The sequence below is a fragment of the Sceloporus undulatus genome, chromosome 3 (genome assembly GCF_019175285.1).
Source record: "Sceloporus undulatus isolate JIND9_A2432 ecotype Alabama chromosome 3, SceUnd_v1.1, whole genome shotgun sequence".
Classification (NCBI taxonomy): domain Eukaryota; kingdom Metazoa; phylum Chordata; class Lepidosauria; order Squamata; family Phrynosomatidae; genus Sceloporus; species Sceloporus undulatus.
This window is the reverse complement of record NC_056524.1, coordinates 30,862,165-30,881,341: the sequence shown is the minus strand read 5'-3', so window position 1 is coordinate 30,881,341 and position 19,177 is coordinate 30,862,165. Positions and strand designations below refer to the sequence as shown.

General features: G+C 39.6%; 1 protein-coding gene across 6 annotated transcripts in view; it reads right to left on the bottom strand.

The window, feature by feature from the left end:
- Positions 1–1,596: 1,596 nt before the first annotated feature.
- The window catches only part of CDK8 (cyclin dependent kinase 8), an 82,177-nt gene continuing 64,596 nt past the window's right edge, over positions 1,597–19,177 (bottom strand). For 4 of the 6 annotated variants that reach the window (XM_042458672.1, XM_042458676.1, XM_042458678.1 and 1 more), the window contains 7 exons: positions 13,935–14,078; positions 11,218–11,287; positions 10,057–10,129; positions 8,058–8,155; positions 7,305–7,383; positions 5,219–5,377; positions 1,597–2,889 (listed from right to left, as the gene is read on the bottom strand). In XM_042458672.1, the coding sequence (XP_042314606.1) occupies positions 2,764–2,889; positions 5,219–5,377; positions 7,305–7,383; positions 8,058–8,155; positions 10,057–10,129; positions 11,218–11,287; positions 13,935–14,078 (749 nt within the window). In that variant the 3' untranslated portion in view covers positions 1,597–2,763. Of the gene's footprint in view, positions 2,890–5,218; positions 5,378–7,304; positions 7,384–8,057; positions 8,190–10,056; positions 10,130–11,217; positions 11,288–13,934; positions 14,079–19,177 lie in introns of all 6 variants that reach the window. The other 2 variants (XM_042458673.1, XM_042458674.1) reach the window with 2 other exon arrangements.

The following is a 19,177-nucleotide window of genomic DNA, read 5'->3' as shown; positions in this document are numbered from 1 at the left end:
GGGTCTGGAAACCATGCCCTATGAGGAACGACTTAGGGAGCTGGGGATGTTTAGTCTGGAGAAAAGAAGGTTAAGAGGTGATATGATAGCCCTGTTTAAATATTTGAAAGGATGTCATACTGAGGAGGGAGCAAGCTTGTTTTCTGCTGCTCCAGAGAACAGGATCCAGAACAATGGATGCAAGCTACAGGAAAAGAGATTCCATCTGAACATTAGGAGGAACTTCTTGACAGTAAGGGCTGTTCGACAGTGGAATGCACTCCCTCGGAAGGTGATAGAGTCTCCTTCCTTGGAGGTCTTTAAACAGAGGCTGGATGGCCATCTGTCAGGGATGCTTTGATTTAGATTTCCTGCATGGCAGGGGGTTGGACTGGATGGCCCTAGTGGTCTCTTCCAACTCTACGATTCTATGATTCTATGAACCTGACAGTGAAAGCTTGCATTTCTCTAACCTTCCTTCACTATCTTTTCCCAATGCCAATGCTTCAGAAAACCTTCCAGGTAGAGAGAAGATGAGGAAGAAAGGGAGCTCAGCAGGTGTAAAACAGCTTTGTAAAAAGGCAGCTTCACTATACAAATCAGGTTGGGAAAATTGATAAGAACTCCATTTTGATAAGAACTCTAGTGAAGGTAGATGTATCACTGTTGTCGATGAAGCCTCTGAAAGGCTTGGAGGGGGTGGAGAAAACTGGCTTGTGGCCTTCATCTAGTCATTCATCCCTGAAATTTTTTAAAGAATTATTAAAACTGCTAAGAAATGAAGAACCACTACAGAACATCTAGGAAACATTTCCAGCAATCAGTACAGTAGTTAATGACACCAGCCTACATATGGCTTTAAGATGTGAACAAAAACCAGATACAGATGACTATAGTGCAAGTGTAAAATTATGATAAAAATATAATGTACAGTGGTACCTCGGGATACGAAATACCCAGGTTACGAAATTTCCGGGATACGAAAAAATCCCATTGGAAATAATTGTTCCGGGTTACGAATGTATTTTCGGGTTACGAAAAAATTTTTTGGTGCTTTTCGGCGCTTTTTCGCATGAAACACGGCTTTTCCCCATTAGCGCCTATGGCATTTCGGCTTACGAAGGCTTTTCGGGTTACGAAAGCGGCCGCGGAACGAATTAATTTCGTAACCCGAGGGAGCAGTGTAGTTATGATATTAAACATAATGGTAATTTGAAACGATCTTCCTCAGGCTAATGTGGGGAACCAGCAACATTTTTTTTTTAATGAGCCAAGGACTGGTACCAGATTTGTGACCATTGGTTCTAACTGTTTCTTTCTGAAGAAATAAACCAGTTTGACACCTCTTTAACTGTTACGGCTCAATGCTATGTAATTCTGGGATTTGTAGTTTTGTGAGATATTTAACCTTCTCTGTCAGAGAGATCAGGTGCCACAACAAACTCCAATTTCCAGAATTCCACTGCATTGAGCCATGGCAGTTAAACCAGATTAGACCTTACTGGCAACCAATAGCTTGTGGCCTAGTATTAGTCTACGTACCACCACTTTGAAGAGCACTGGTCTAAACAGAGTGCACATTTTTTGTATTGACTGACAAGCACAGGCAAAATCATATGCAGATTTATGAAAAATAATTTTATTATGTAACACCTTGTTTTAGCAATGTTGATTTTTTTTAAAATTCAGAATACCTGCGTCATTCATGTAAAATAGTTGGATACAGTACATTGTATGGTATAGCTTTCTCTCAAATTCTAGGGTTCTCCTAACACCTTAATCCTCTGCTTTAATAAAGGTGCCCCTAAACAAATGTGCGAACATATTTTAAAAATAATTAACAAAATTTAATATCCACTACATCAAGCCAGCTCTCAAAAATCATGACAAAAATATCTGAATGAATGTCGCACTGTTTGTTTGTTTGTAGGGAACATGACTCATGCTTTTTAAATTCCAAGCATGCTCACAAATCAGTTAACACCAACAGGAAAAATAAAACACTGCCTATGACAATCATTTTAGTTGGTTTGCTGAACCAAACAGGTTTATCTCAATAACACACTCATTTACTATCGAATAGCAGCTTTAATACCAGTCAAGTCATAGATCTGAGAACAAAATAAACATATGTTGAAAATTAATCTTTGGGAGGCTTGTAAATCTGCTGGAAAAATGCTCATGTTTCTTTTACTGTCTTAAAAAATCTCTTTGCAGCAAATTTGTTGGTCAAAAACATTGATCAATGTGGAAAATGAATCAGCCCACAAAAAAGTCACTAAAAATCAATGTATATCAAAATTCTCTCAATTGGAGCCACGGTTAGTTTGTTTTCATCTCATTAACACATACTGTATGCTTCAAATACCAGTTAAGAGATTTTGCGTACTATTGGTCAGATAACGTTGTTAACATCAATAGAATTCATCACAACAACAAAAATGCTTGCCCCTAGCACATTTCACAGCTTCAACTGCTACAGACTGTCACTGAAAACAATGCATTGGTCAGTCTGAACCATGTCAAGTAAACTATGGAAGTAGCATATCCACAACACAAACTGTGCTAGTACTTTCTTTTCAAGTCTAATTCCATAAATGGGTACAATCTGAGGGAGCCACTACTCCCAGCCTGTGAAAAATAGTGGAACTTGGCTATCAGACATTTTGAAAATGCAACAAGTTACAGTACATTCTTGCGGCCCAAAGCCAGGTTCCAGGCAGACAGCAGCACAGCCAGTCCTGCAGCCTTAGCAACAGTGCATTGACTTTATTCAGGTGCAGCTCAGTACCGGTGCGTCTGGTGAGAGTACTGTGGAGGCTGCTGGGAGGTAGTTGAATATCCCATGCTGCTCTGTGGCTGTGATGTGCTTGGTCCAGGGTTTGGATAGGCAGCATGGGGATTGGAACGCTGAAGAAAGCAGTGGAGAGGAGAGAGACAGAGAGAGGAAATTAATTATAATTGTGCTAGCATTCAAAAAATGCAGCCTATATATGTGGTAACCATCAGAGCATTGTTAACAGATACTAAAGAATCCCATGCTTTGCATCACTATTCTTCAAATGAATCAGAATGCAAATGGCACAGACAGTTGCTCCAAAAGCTACCAGCTCTGTAATTCTGTTGCTCCCTGACAGCTTTTAGACACCTATGGATTCATAAGGCCATATCATGTCCATGCCTCAATTTAGATTTTGGGAGATGATTTTTTTAAAAAAAAATTAAGGGCTGCACAATGAGATCTAACCAGTTCAGCCTGAGGGATTTAAAAAAATCCTTCCCCACTCACAAGGTTTGTATGTGAAATGCACCACTAGCTCTCTGAGTAATTAATTAATATTATCAACTAATTAGGCCATGGTTGGGTTTTCAGATATGATTATTTTAATTGTATATGAATTCAGTCCAATAAAATTATAATATGAGTGTGTGCATTTACTTACTTCTCCCTTCTCTCCAAATTTGAAGACCCTACATGAGCAACTTTAAGGATTTATTGCACCTTTGGGTTTTAAATCTTATGTCTTGGTGGTCCGTGGAAACAAGAAATATTTAAAAGGGGTCTGTGGTAAAGAAAAGGTTAAGAACAGCTGTCCCATATAATCTGCACCACACACCCATGTCATCTAAGAGACATTTACTCCAGTCAGCCAAGACTAGGTTGGCAACTATCACCTAAAGGACCTTTTCTTCAGCCACCTCTAGACTGGAATGACCTTTATGAATTTTAAAGTGTGAATTGATTGTTTTGACATGTGCTGGCCTTATTTCCTCTTTTAACTATAAACTGACCTCATGTGTAAGTCGAGGGCAGGTTTCATGACCCAAATGATAGATTTAAATTGAGGGTAAAACTTAGGTGGGGTACAGACTGCCAGAAAGAGGCATCCGGGAGCCGACTCTCTTTTCCGCATAGCCGTGCCATAGCAACCAAATTGCACGGCGCGGCTACGTGAAAAGCAAAGGAGTGCTGAAAAGCGGCTCCTTTTAGCGCCACCTCAAACTGCCTGCGGCAGCACCAACACATCATTGCTGCGTGCGCTCATCTGGATGGCACACAGCACTGATGTCATTGCTACACGTGCCATGTATACAGCACCACACAGCGATGACATCCTGACAACGTCCTAGGGTTGTGGGGCGTTTGGAAATGGCACCCCAAGCCAACCCTAGCACGTCACCAGAACGTGCTAAAGGGCCCGTCTGTCCAGGGCCTTAGAGACATGTAACAAAGGATGTAAAGGATGAAGCAAAGGAAAGCAATGCCAAAGAACTTACAAAATTCCAGCAGGCTTAGCTGTTTGTGCTCACCCAAATGGCTGCATGGATGAGGAAAGAACTATAGTAAACTGTGGCTGTGCAATGTATGGGGGAGGTGATCAGGACTAGGAAAACATGCATGTCAAAAAGGAAAAACAAAGAAAATGGAAACTTTTAGCAGTGATTATAGCCTTTAATTTTAATGTGATAACTTTGTCTGATTTTAACTCAGAAAAGGTGACAAACATACACAAATGCCTTATTCAGATCCTTCAAAGCCTGATCTCTCTTGGCCCTCCATTAATGGGAAATGCCAAAGAGCTGCCACCACCACCACCATTTTCATATCCAGGCATTCAAAAAGGTCAGAATCAGCATTGTGGTGGAAATAGTAGAGGGAGATTGGTGTTTCTCATAGGTGCTACAAGGACAGACTAAGCTCTTGCTTTTTGCCATTATACTCAGAGAAGGGGGTGGCTCATTTTTTTTCCTTTTCTTTGATAAGAAAAGTACAGTACTTACATTAATGCATGGATAAGTTGATCCAGGGTTTTTGGGGCTAATTTTTGGACAAAAATTTCTACTTATACACAAGTATAGACATTATATATTTTAACTGGTTTATGTGCTTTAACTGATGTTATATGTTTGACATATGTTATGTGTTGATATGCAGTTCTCTGCCTCAATCCATGGGGAGAGGTGGGAACTAGATAAATAGTAATAAGACCACAACCTAGTAAAGGTACTAGATCATCAACAGATTGGAATACTCAAAGCAGACTCATAATGTTATCTGCAAAACTTTGTTCTACTGGTATTTCAGGAGAAAATCTTTTTTTAATGATAAAAAAATCATGTGGGTAAACATGCAACCATTTTTATTTGAAAAACAGATATTATTAAAAACCAACATTAAAACTGATCTTTTCAGAATACTATACCAAAGCCAAAATAAGAAAGCTGGAAACAAAAATACCTGATAATCTGAGGTCATAATAAGTCCACCTGAGGTAGTGGTAGGAGGAACAACTCTGACTTTTTTCAAGGGAGGTCCCTGTGTATGACTGTTGTCTTGATTTCCTGGATGACCAGTTCCATTTGTGTGGTTATTGCCCTGTTGCTGCTGCTGGTTCTTCTCAATTGGTTAAGGTGAAAAAAAGTAAGATATAACTCAGAAGCAGTTCATATGCTGGAGACAAGATATACTGTGTAAAGCTAAATGAGGCCAAAGGGAAGCCACTAACTATTTAAATGCCTACAGTGGACCTTTCCCATCTTCGGTTCTGTCCCCACCTTGGATGGGAAAGATGCGGATGGTCATGTCCCATATTATTCAATGGGCAGCGACGTGTGCACATCTCTGTGCATGGTCTGCCACTAATTAATAGTTGAATCTCTGGATCGGTAGCCTGTTGATGTGGCAGGCCCACTGTACTGTATTATTGTCACAGTAAATTACAAAATACCACACAAATTAAAGCCAACAGAAAGATAACACACAATCAATCAAATACCTACTCAGAAATTAATTCCAATTTATTTGTTGCTGTGTTTCTTCAAGTCACTTCCAACTTATGGAGACCCTAAGGCAAACTTATCATGGGATTTTCCTGGCAAGGATTGTTCAGAAGAGGTTTGCCTTTGTCGTTCTGCGGCTGAGAGAGTGTGACTTGCCCAAAGTCACCCAGTGGATTTTCATGGCTGAGTGAAGATTCAAATCCTGAACTCAAGAGTCATGGCCCAATACTCAAACCACTACATTACGCATGCCCTACATAATTTGGAGTATGCACTTTATGATTATAACTTTAGAAAAATCAGTTCACAATAAGGAACTGGAATCATCTCTGATGCAGGCAATAAAAAAGCTTCCACTTAATCTGAAAATTCAAAGTCACTCTACCTGCTGGGACCCTAAAAAAATATTACCATTTTAATAATGTCTTGGATCTTGTAAAATTGTCTATTACTTGAATCATATGCCTTTTGCAGCTTTAGAGAAAGTAATAATTGCAAGGCAACCAACAAGTTTGTTATTAATTTGTGTTTTCCTAATTATGGCTAGTCCCTCAAATGAAAAAGTCATAGTCTGAGATGATCACACAGTAAAAGTCATTTTCATTCTGCAGTGCTATTTGTAATCCCAAAATTAAGGGGACTGTTGAGAGTATGTGACACAAAATACAGTTCTCTGCTCCTCTCTAACAATTTCACTCTGAATTTGCCTTTCATTGTCTCATTATATAATTTCATTTTTGGGTTCTCAAAGGATTTCACTCTTGTGCATTACACAACTTAGGTATAGTGCTGCAAAATGTGCACTACTATTATTTCAAAGTATATCCACATAGGTACCAAGAAAACACCAAATCATTTTTGTAAATCTACTGATCTTGTGAAATGTCAAATATCTGACTAATTTTTGTTGTTGTTGTATTCCTTCAAGTAGTTTCCATTTATGGCGACCCTAAGGCATTTTCTTGACGAGATTTGTTCAGAGGAGGTTTCCATTGCCTTCCCCTCTGGCCAAGAGCATGTGACTTGCCCAAGGTCACCCAATGGGTTACATGGCTGAGCTGAGAATCGAACCCTGGTCTTCAGAGTCATAGACCAACACTCAAACCACTGCTCCATGATTGCTAATTTTACTAATATTCACCCCTATTCTTTTCTTCTGAATACATTTTGAAGGAATTTTCAATTTCTTGCAACATTTGATAAGTACTTTCAACTGTTTAACGCTTGTCTGCATATTAATCTCTGTTTCACTCCCATTATTATTATTTTTAAAATAACAATAATAATTTGATGTTGTTAGTGTTTTATCTTGGCAAGAAATAGTTTAATATAAGTAGTGATAACAATCAGGAACTTACATTCATAAGCATGAAAGAGCAATATTATTATGTGTTCTTAATAAATATGCCTTCAAACAGAATAATTAATCCCATCATATATATAATAATTGCCTAAGCAAGCAATGAAAAAAATTGTACAAGCTGATTAACAAAATAATACCCTCAATGTAGTTCTCTCAACATGGCTTTCAATTAAATACCTACTTTGTCTCCTTTGTCATCAGGTTCTTCTTCAGTTAGAAATTCTCGTTTTGGGTACGGGATCTGACAACCTGCAAACACACTGAAAAACCCCACAATCATTTTTAATGTATTAAAAAGAGATACAAGAAAGGGCTATTAGAATTGCATGTTCCCTGCACCCCATGTTACATATCCTTTCTTAATAATAAATATGGCCCATGATTTATTGTGGTGGCATGTTGGTTTTTATGGCAACCCAAACTCTACTTTAAAAAATCCTTGAGCATTTTACATTCCAATAGTGAGTTTCATCATTGGGTGTTCCATAAGATCACTTCTTTTGGAAGACTAATCAATATTTTCCAGAATTTTGGTTCTGAAGTCTAAAGGCAGTTTTTCCCCGCGAGTCTACCAAATGAATTTACAAAGAAGTGTAAACCAATTAGAGAATGTCATCTGGCATTTTAGAAGGAAGAAATGGACCTGCAGGCAGTTAGCAGTTGACTATGAAGATCAGTAGCATGCATAATCAACCTGTCAGATAATAACAAGATTAATGCTATGACTAACAAGATCAAAGACTCATAAAACAAGAGATTAGTAGAAGCATTACTTTAAAATGGCAAATGGCACAGTAATGGAGCTTCACACTGCTTGTCAGGACTGAGAATTTCAATCACAGCATGCCATAACTCCATTCCATACACTCCCACAGACATTGCAAGCAAGCAAGCACTTTAAGAAATGTGTGTAGCTAATTTATTGATCACTTACTCAGATGTAGGAAGTGGATCTTCTAAGAAATAAGGGTCCTGCATAGCCTGTTCTGAGGTAATTCTCTTTATTGGGTCCATAGTAAGCAATTTCTGTAGCTGAGCATAGTTAAAACACACAAGATATTTGGTGCTGTCAAACCAACCAGGAAAATACTTTACTATGCTGTTCACTTATAAAATTTTGTTACATACATCCTCAGACATAAGTAAAGCTCAGTAGCAGAAGACATAATATGTACTTTCTATGGCTATAGTTGGTAAGTCAGCTCCACCTGAAAGCCTCTGCTAGTCACTATGCTGAGCTACACAGAGTAGTGACCTGACAAGCCAGCTTTCTAATAACCACTGGTGCTTCCACAACCTGAGAACTAGACTATAGTATATATTCAACTATATCAACCTCATGTATAACTCGAGGTTAGCTTTTGGGGGCAAAATTATGGGTACTGGTTTGACCCATAGACGAGTCGAGGGTTAGAATTCAGGAGGTGGCCTGGTTGGGGAGAGGAGGCAGAGTGATCAATTACCCTTCCCAGCCCCTCCCCAGCTGAGGTAGCCTGGCTGGAGAGAGGCTGCAAGGCAATCCTTCGCCCTTCCCAGCGTCTCACCAGCTTGGCTTTCCCTGTGGAGGCAGCGTGGCTGGGAAGAAATTCAGGAAGACAAAGGCTTACTCTTCCTCCTACTGTATTGACCTGTGTATAAGTTGACCCTGTTTGTGGGTCAATTTTGACCTAAAATTTGTAACTTATACACGAGTATATACGGTATCTCAATGTCTGCAAGACATTATCCACAAAGAAGCTACAGTTACAAAATAACAACTCACTTATTTTTCAACTATACAGGTGTAAAGTGGTTTATTCCTTCCAAATTTAAAGTGAACCAGATTTATATTTTAAATATCAATAGATAGATGGATGGCATCTGTAATATAGCCGTGTCCACTTGGTCTTCACTGTTTAATCAGAGCAGCAGTAAAGAGTTTAAGGGGAAAACAGTGGCTTTGAGATCAACATTCTCATATAAAGCCATATAACTCCTAACTCCTCACCATTATACTGTCACATAACACTTTAGATCAGAAACATACATTACCTGCAGCCGACAATTGTTACCTCAAAGCTTAACAAAAGTGGGACCCCTCCCCCAGGAACAATTCTAAAAACATGATTATCATGTGTTCTATAGAAATATAGATAATCATACTGGCCATTTAATGCAATTTTAATTAGTTTTGTTCATTATGGTTCTGAAATAAACAGAAACATAATCTATCAAAGTGATGAGACACTGTGCACTTAGGTCAACCATGCTGTGAGGTTGTGATAAATTTGACACACCATCCACAGACAGTTAAACTACTCATCCCTCCATACTTCTTCATGACAAAAACTGGAAAGGAAGAATAGACTGAAAAGGCAACAAGAAGTTTTTTACAGGCATGCTTAGTCCCAGGTCTCCCTTTCCCAGCAATTTATTTCTCATTGATCCCTTCAAATTATCAAGTCTTATTTAATTCCCAGCACTCAGAAATAAATGAACTACAGTGCTCCCTCGGGTTACGAATTTAATTCGTTCCGCCGCTCCGTTCGTAACCCGAGTAATTTCGCAACCCGAAAAGGGCTTTCCGTTAGCGCTGGAAAGCCGCGCGTTTGAATTTCGCGCCGAAAAAAATTCGTAACCCGAAAAAAACATCGTAACCCGGAACAGTTTTTTCCAATCTAATTTTTTCGTAACCCGGAAATTTCGTAACGCGGTCAATTCGTATCCCGGGGTACCACTGTATTAATAATTAAGGTTTTATGTTTTATCCAGGCACTTCAGATTATCTGTCCTGGATTTCCATCACAATGAAACAGAAAACTTCATATGAATTCAACTCTACAATAAATGATTTTGTGCAGAAATGCAATGAAAATCACTTTAAGCAACTCAAACTGTTCTGGAAACTGTGTAAGAATTCACAAGTGAACGATTAAATACTATCAGAAGCTTACCAAGTGGAATGCTTTGCTATCTGGCTTAACTTTGTGTTTTTCCATATATTTGATAAGGCTGCAGTTGGTATACCTGAAAAACAAAACAAAACACTGATTCATAACATTCTTTCCTTGAATCAAACAGACCAGAAAGCATGCTTATGGTAGTATCACTAAGTTGGAAGAGACCAAAAGGGCCATCCAGTCCAACCCCTGCCATGCAGGAACTCACAACAAAAGCACCCCCGACAGATGGCCATCCAGCCTCTGTTTAAAGACCTCCAAAGAAAGAGACTCCATCACACTCTGACGAAGTGTGTTCTACTTTCGAACAGCAGACATTGGACAGTATTTTGTCCACATTAAAAGAAAATTACTATGAACTATCTGACCTATCTGTGATTCAAAAGGGTGCCAGCACTGTGAGAAAGTAGCCTTAACCACACACTTGTATTATATATACCAAAAGGAAATGAGTTTTCATTACCATAGATCTGGTCCTAACAGTATGGGATAAAAAGCTGTGAAAGGCAATTAGTAATTAGTAATTCAGTATTCCTTTTATGCAATAAGAAATAGCAGACTAAGACTAGTTAATTAAAAACTTTTAAAAACACGTCCTTTCAATTTTACACCTGGAATCTAAAGAACCATGCCTTTTAATACAAAAGATTCTCTTCAACTAAGCCACAGAAATTTTATACATATTGTGTTCCTTGCTACTCCAAACTAATTTAGACAATAACCAAAATGGCATAATGGTTTGCTTTGATTAACTTTATAAAAGCTCATAGTGCCTACTATACAAAGGCTGGTATTGTGACACTGTACAAAGATACACACATTTTGTTTTGGATTAGTAGACAGCCATTATCTGTGGTCATCACAGATCCCTTCCTACTGATGTATATCCCCCTTTTCCCACTTCATCTTCTGGGATTTCGCAGAATCATCACAGTGCTTTTGTCTGCAAAAGCCAAGTACAAAATGAAATGTTCACCCTGCCCTCATTTTTAGCATTCACAAATAACTTGAGAGATCTGATCTTTCAGCTAGTGTTCAGTGGCAAAAGAGGATAGAAAAGAGCTAATCATCAAATAAATTAGGTTGTTGAATGGATGAACCCCTAATATTTCAGGTACCACCATAATTTCTCAGAACACTTTTCACAAAACTCACGTATTTCTTCGGAAATCTTTCATTAACGTCGAATGTTCAGGCATCTTTTTAATATCTTCCCAATCTTTATCTACGAAGTGAATATTAGTATAATTTCATCTTTACACAGGTAATAGGATATCATCACGTGCACATTCAAAACTAATGTCTTCTATTTCTTTTTCATCTGCATTACTTTTGCTTCCTGTTCAAACTTGAAAAACCTGACAGGAAAGGGAGTGGGGGGAAATCCTCCTCTCATAGCTGTATCATCCCATCCCCATCTTCAGATAGTTATCATTTGCTTTGCTATTATAAACACCTAAGCAGGTTACACTGAAAATGAGAGTAACCCAATCTGATAACATAAGCTACTGTAGTTATTCTTGAAAGAATTTCAATTTTTTAAAAAGAAAACATCAGTACTGAAATTATACTACTGTAGTATTCTTGAAAGAATTTCAGTTTTTTTAAAAACAAAACAAAGTAAGCAATGAAATAATACTAGCTCAGCCTCTCAGGTTGCTTCCTTATTTAAAGGCAGCAATAGCTGCCTTGAATAACGATTCAAGATATACAGAAGAAACATTTTCTTTGTAATGTTTATCTTAGGCTTAGCTGGTATCAACAGCATAACCACTGAAAGTCCATCTGCCTTGGTCCAGGCCTTGGAGGTAGAGAGGAACTGGTGGACCTCTTACCCTTTCCCTCCACCACTCCCTTCTCCTTCTGTATCATGTCTTTTTAGATTGTAAGCCCGAGGGCAGGGAACCGTCTAACTAAAAAAATTGCATGTACAGTGCTGTGTAAATTTACAGCGCTTCATAAATAAAGGTTAATAATAATAATAATAAGATGGAGAATAATGGTATTTTCCAATAACTACTATGTCTCTTTTCAAGCCTACTAACATTTCAGCAAACACAATATAAAATGTCAGTCATTTTTAAATGGCATTGAAGAGAAATGCTGTTCTCAACTGCCCCGCCCACATAGCTATATTAATAGTTTTAGATCTTTTCAGACCTTTATCCCAAGTGACAGGATAGGAACCAAAAGCTCTGTTTATTTGACAGGCTCTTCACCTCACTATTCTCTATTGGTCAACCTCATTCTCCTTCCCATATTTTTATCCTTTTTTTAAAAGAAACATCTGCTCCATGGCTTGGTCCACTTGGAAGGGCCCAGAGGCTCCACTGCCCTCCTGGGAGCAGAGGCTGTGGATGGTGATGGTCTCTGCTTCCGGGAGAGCAAAAGAGCCTCTAGGCCCTCCCGAGCAGACCTTGGACCGCCAAACCATGGAGCAGATGCACTTTCTGGGCCAGGAACATCCCAGGGAGTGGTTGGCATCCTGGCTGACAGGGGGCTTCCAGAGGTGCCCTGCAATCATCCTCTGGAACTGCTTCATCCTGTCCTTGCTGAGGGCTGCCAAGCATTTTGCCCACACAGGATGGATGGGCTTGCCGCACTCTTCCAAGGCCCCCCCAATGTACCCCTCCAATGGAGCCCCTTCCCTCAGGCCCTGGGCCCACCTTCTGCACTTGGAACAGAGCTGGGAAGTGGGGCGAAGGAAGCCCAGCAGGAAGGGTGGCCAGGAGTCTTCCATTCAGGAAATGGAGTCTGAGGGGCGCCAGCCCAGCCTGGCTGAACTGGTGTAAATGGCAGCTGAGGAGGAAGATGGTGCCCCAGTCACCAGAGCAGGGCCACCTTCCATGAGAGGCTGAGGCGAGGAGGGGCGCAAGGAGTAGCCAGGTGCTGTCTGGGTCCCCATAGCCAAGGGCGGCCAAGCTCTGGCCTGGTGGATAGCAGAAGTGGACGGGGTGAAGGGAAGGGTTCCTACCCTCCATTACTTGTCTGACTGCAGCTTTTTTTTTCATAAAAAAAAAAAAAAAGAAAGGAAGGAAGGAAGACTTCCCAGAAGTGGAGTGGCCCAGGCACCAAAGATACTACTGTAGTATTCTTTGGTGCCTTGCCCCTGCACCCTGCCAAGGCCACTCAGGCCAGCCAGGAGTCTCTGTCACAGGCGGCGGGGTGGGGTGGGGGGGAAACAACCCCAGGCCAAGCATCTTTGGTTCCTGAGCTGCTCCACTGCCAAAGAGTCTTTTTGATGGGTCCCCTCTGCCTCCCCTGCAGCCCAACTTGAGGTGTTGCCTCATATGGAGGGCCAGGTAGTTGGAGCAGGGAGAGTCACAGGGTCTGTCTGTGTGAGTGTGGACATGGGCCTTGAGATGGCGCTCTCCACTGTTTTGGCCTGGAAACCCCAAACAGCCACTGCCACCATTTTTAGCAGCATTACTGTATTAACTCAGGTTTAAGTCAACCCAGTTTTTTGGGGGTTAATTTTAAGCATAATTTTTTTTACTTATACACAAGTATATACAGTACTTTTGGACTTCAGTTTCTAGAATCACAAAGCCAGGAAGTCTGGGGGATTGTGGGAGTTGTAATCTAATAAAGTAACTTGACCAGGCTCTGGTTTTGTAATCACAGTCAAGTTGTGATTAAGGACCTACATATTGTTGATAAATGACTCATATGGCAAGTGTTGAATATACAAACCCATGTGGCACAATTTGTTATTATGAAGTTATATTTTACAGCAACAAAATAAAAGTTGAAAACTGGTCCTTGCAAAGTATTAAATATATTCATACATTTTACTTGACTGGACATCTGATTTGGTAAAGTAATGCATGTATTTCTGAGTACAGCAGCAATAGTAGAAATAAAAAATATACCTGCAGGAAATCCCATTACATTGAATATTCTGTCCAGCTGGTCATGATGATATGGATTACTAGTTTTTATATCCTCTTGTCGGCAGTGGAATATTGGCTCCGATGTTAGCAGCTCTGCAAATATACACCCTATAGCCCAAATATCTTTACAAAAAGGAGGAGAGAAAATCAAACAGGCTTTTGAAAAGGAGTCAGCATAGTCTGAAAAACAGCAGCAAAGATTACATATTCTGCTTTACTATTTTTTTTTAATAAAAAGCTTTGTTCATTTATTAAATGTGAAGATAAATCAAGAATATAATGAATCCTCCCTTACCTCAGCTCCCCAACCCAGCACAGAAATTAAAGCAAGAGAAAGATAAGAAAAGGTGTGGATCTAACTCTCATTCAAACTTCCTTCTATCATATATTGATTAATACAACACCTTAATAGTAAAGTCCATAGTCAAAAAGACTACAACACACACACATTTATGCTTTCTTTTAACACTACACTCATAACCATTCTGCTCAATATTTATTTGGAATCACAATATTTGTAGTTTCATCATTAATATATTAAATAAATGCATACCAACATAAATTGAAACTTAATGGACTGGCTTTTCCTCTACCCATTAAAATTCTGTGAAACAGTTTTTCTAGAACAGATTTGAGCCCCATCTGTCTATGCCCCATTGAACATGGCATGATTATGCAGTCCTTTAGATGCTGTCCAACTGCAAGTCCCAGCAGCACTAATCAGCATAGCCAATGGGAAGGAACTGTGGGGATTGCACTCCAACAAAGTATGGAGGACTGAGTTACTCCTACACTATTGCAGTAAATTATGATGTTTGTTTTTACACCTTTGGGCCTTTCTTTGAAGCTGCTACAATATAAAATCTCATGAGGACTACAAAAGAGTGTTGCTCTCTTCAAAAAGACCTTAAAAATTGAATTTTCTCAAACTTGAGTTGAGAAAGTTCAAAAAGGGTTTAGGAACCCAATTTTAGCCCACAGATTGTTTGGCTTCCACTTTAAATCCTTTTGTATTGGATGTTGTTTTATTGAAAGAATGCCTGCACAATGTAATTATCAACCCTGTGGGTTAATCAACCATATCCAGATGCAACTGATCCAAATCTGTCAATATATTAGTAGCTATTTGATTTGTTTGTGCTTGTTATATAAGGCTTTCAATTTGGGGAAAAAACGTGAGCCACATTATTCTATAATATCTGCTGAAAAGATAAGAGGCTTTGGTTTCTAGTAAAAAAAAAATCTCAGTATGTAGAAATTACATTTTTGTCATACAAATGATCTACACCACTCAGAAAATGGTGGGAAACATCTTACAAGCCACAAGATATTTTTCAGCAGTTTTCAATCTGTAATTTTCATCATACTTCCACTGTAGATCCTGTAAGATGGTTCAGTATAAATTTTTAGACAGTCTAGAGAAAACCACTGTTTTACAGGAATTATGTATATACACCAAGAGATCTTATATGAAGCCCATTATATACCACAGAATTAAACATCTGCCTAATCTGAGATATAAAGACCACAGACAAAGCCTGACAGGTGCAGATGTATATAACAACAGACCATTCTGAATTTAGTTTGCAAGTAATAAAAGCAGATCATTTCTTATTAAAAAGGGGCTTTCTTGTATTTTAGCTCCTTGACTATCTGTTTCACTTTCTTTCTATTGATTTTTTCATTTAACTTCTTCCTATGTATATAGAGAGAATCAGCGTGGTGTAGTGGTTTGAGCACTGAATTCTGATTCTAGAAACCAGGATATGAATCCCTACTCGGCCATGGAAATCCTCTGGGTGACCATGGGCATGTTATACTCTCTCAGCTGCCGAGGAAGGCAAAAGCAAATCCCCACTGACCAAATCTTGACAAGAAAACCCTATGATAAGGTCACCGTAAGTCGGTAATGCTTGAAAGCACATGGCAACAAATGTAAAGAAGAGAGTTGTAGTGGGCCTTCAAGAAATTTCTAATTTATGGTGACCCTAAGGTGATTCTATGATGGAATTTTCTTGGCAAGATTTGTTCAAAGAGGATTTGCCCTTGCTTTCTTCTGAGGCTGAGAGAATGTGACTTGCCTAAGGTTACCCTGTGGGTTTCCTTGACTGAACGAGGACTCAAAATCTGGTCTCCAGAATCATAGTCCAACCCTCAAACCACTACACCATGTTTGCTTTGTAGAAAAGGCTAAGCTGATACAGATTTTACTGAGACAATTCAGACTATCCTATTCTGGAAACAGAGGTTTTCTTAATAGTCAGCCTTTTGGTTTAGTTTGTTACAGCCTGCGTATCAGAAGTTTTGAATTCTGCTTTATGCGTTGGTTCATTCTATTCATTTGTATGTAGGGATGACATAATTCTCTACTAAAAACGGGACAAAATGTAGGACAAAATTTAGCCCAAAATGTAGGACAATTATAAGATAAAATTTAGCCCAAAATGTAGGACATTTAAGGTCCTCTGTTTTTCTTAAATGTCATACATTTTGGGCTAAATTTTATGCTACAATTGTCCTATATTTTGATCTAAATTTTGTCCTACATTTTGTCCCAGTTTTTAGTAGAGAATTATGGCAACTCTACTTGTATAGAATGCAATGTGGTCAACAACAATTAGAGCCTTTATTACTACGCTTACAATAGTTTTGATTCATTCATAAGATTTTACAAATATTGAAACTGTTCAGCACACTGAGCTTGGCCTGTATTTGATTTTCTGGGATCCTGTTTTCCTGACAATTTCTCTGTTATTCTATAGATCCTTATTTCACACCAACTACCATTTATGTTGTTTTGTTGTATTACATTTTCTTTTACAAGTGCAATTAGTGCCCCAATTGTGGCCTTTGAAGCACTTCAAACAATCCTTTCTTAAATACAGAATTATCTCAGGAACCATCAAGATTACCATAGAGACTGCACAGGCCGTGGAGTACAGCCATGCAAGAATACACAACTAAAGCAACTAATGCCCATCCAACCTCTGTTTAAAGATCATAGAATCAAAGAATCGTAGAGTTGGAAGAGACCGCAAGGGCCATCCAGTCCAACCCCTTGCCATGCAGGAAGTCACAATTAAAGCATCCCCGATAGATGGCCATCCAGCCTCTGTTTGAAGACCTCTAAGGAAGGAGACTCCACTACACTCCGAGGAAGTGTGTTCCACTGTTGAACAGCCCTTACTGTCAGGAAGTTCCTCCTAATGTTGAGGTGGAATCTCTTTTCTTGTAGGCTTGCACCCATGCCTCCGGTCCTAGTCTCTGGAGCAGCAGAAAACAAGCTTGCTCCCTCCTCAATATGACATCCCTTCAAATAATTAAACAGGGCTATCATATCACCTCTTAACCTTCTCTTCTCCAGGCTAAACATCCCCAGCTCCCTGAGTCATTCCTCATAGGGCATGGTTTCCAGACCTTTCACCATTTTAGTCGCCCTCCTTTGGACACGCTCCAGTTTCTCCACATCCTTTTTGAATTGTGGTGCCCAGAACTGGAAACAGTGTTCCAGGTGGGGCCTGACCAGAGCAGAATAGAGTGGCACTATTACTTCCCTGGATCTAGACACTATACTTCTATTGATGCAGCCTAAAATCGCATTGGCCTTTTTAGCTGCCACGTCACACTGTTGACTCATGTTCAACTTGTGGTCTACTTGGACTACTAGATCCCTTTCACATTTAGTTTCATTCAGCCAGGTGTCCTCCATCCTATATCTGTGCTTTTCATTTTTCCGTCCTAAGTGCAGTACCTTACATTTCTCTGTGTTGAATTTCATTTTGTTAGCTTTGGCCCAATTTTCTAGTTTGTTCAGGTCATTTTGAATCTTGATCCTGTCCTCTGGAGTATTAGCTACTCCTCCTAATTTGATGTCATCTGCAAATTTGGTAAGTATTCCCCCAATTTTGTCCTCCAAGTCATTGATAAAGATGTTGAATAGAACTGGCCCGAAGACAGAGCCTTGTGGGACTCCACTGGTCACTTCTCTCCAGGATGAAAAGGAGCCATTGTTGAGCACCCTTTGCATTCGGTCGGTCAACCAATTACAAATCCATGTAACAGTTGCCTTGTCTAGCCCACTTTTTACAAGCTTGTTTGCAAGAATATCATGGGGAACTTTGTCAAAGGCCTTACTGAAATCAAGATATACTATATCCACAGCATTCCCTTCATCTAACAAGCTGGTAATGTTATCAAAAAAAGAGATCAAGTTTGTCTGGCATGACTTCTTTCTCTGAAACCCATGTTGACCTTTTGTGATTATGGCATTGCTTTCTAGATGTTCACAGACTCTCCGTTTAATGACCTGCTCCAGAATCTTTCCTGGTATTGATGTCAGACTAACTGGACGATAATTGTTTGCATCCTCTTTTCCCCCCTTTTTGAAGATGGGGACAATGTTTGCCCTCCTCCAGTCTGCTGGGACTTCTCCTGTTTTCCAGGAGTTCTCAAAGATTATTGCCAATGGCTCCGATATTACATCTGACAGTTCTTTTAATACCCTTGGATGTAGTTCTTCTGGTCCTGGAGACTTAAATTCATTTAGATTAACAAGGCATTCCTCTACTATCTCTTTACTTATTATGTACTGAAATTCCCCTAATCTGTCCTCAGCTCCATTATGCTCAGGTTGAGCTCCCTTTGCCTTTTGTGAGAAGACTGAGGAAAAGAAGGTGAGTACAGTGGTACCTCGGGTTACGAAATTAATTCGTTCCGCGGCTAATTTCGTAACCCGAAAAACCTTCGTAAGCCGAATTGCCATAGGCGCTAATGGAAAAATAGCTCTCTGCTGCCCTCCGGTGGCGGAAAATAGCGCCGAGGTTTTTTCGTAACCCGAAGAAACCTTCGTAAGCCGAAACAATAAATCCCTATGGGATTTTTTCGTAACCCGAAAAATTCGTAACCTGGGTAATTCGTATCCCGGGGTACCACTGTAATTCTGCCTTTTCTCTGTCTCCTGTTAGCATTTTGCCATCTTCTCCACGCAGTGGCCCTACCATTTCCTTCTTCTTCCTTTTGCTGCGGACATATTCAAAACAGCCCTTTTTGTTGTTCTTAACCTCTCTAGCAAGCCTGAGTTCATTCTGCGCTTTAGCTTTTCTGACTTTATCTCTACACAGGCTCGCTATTTGTTTGAATTCCTCTTTGGTGATTTCCCCATTTTTCCATTTCTTATACATGACCTGTTTAAAACTTAGCTCAGTTGAAAGTTCTTTAGTCAT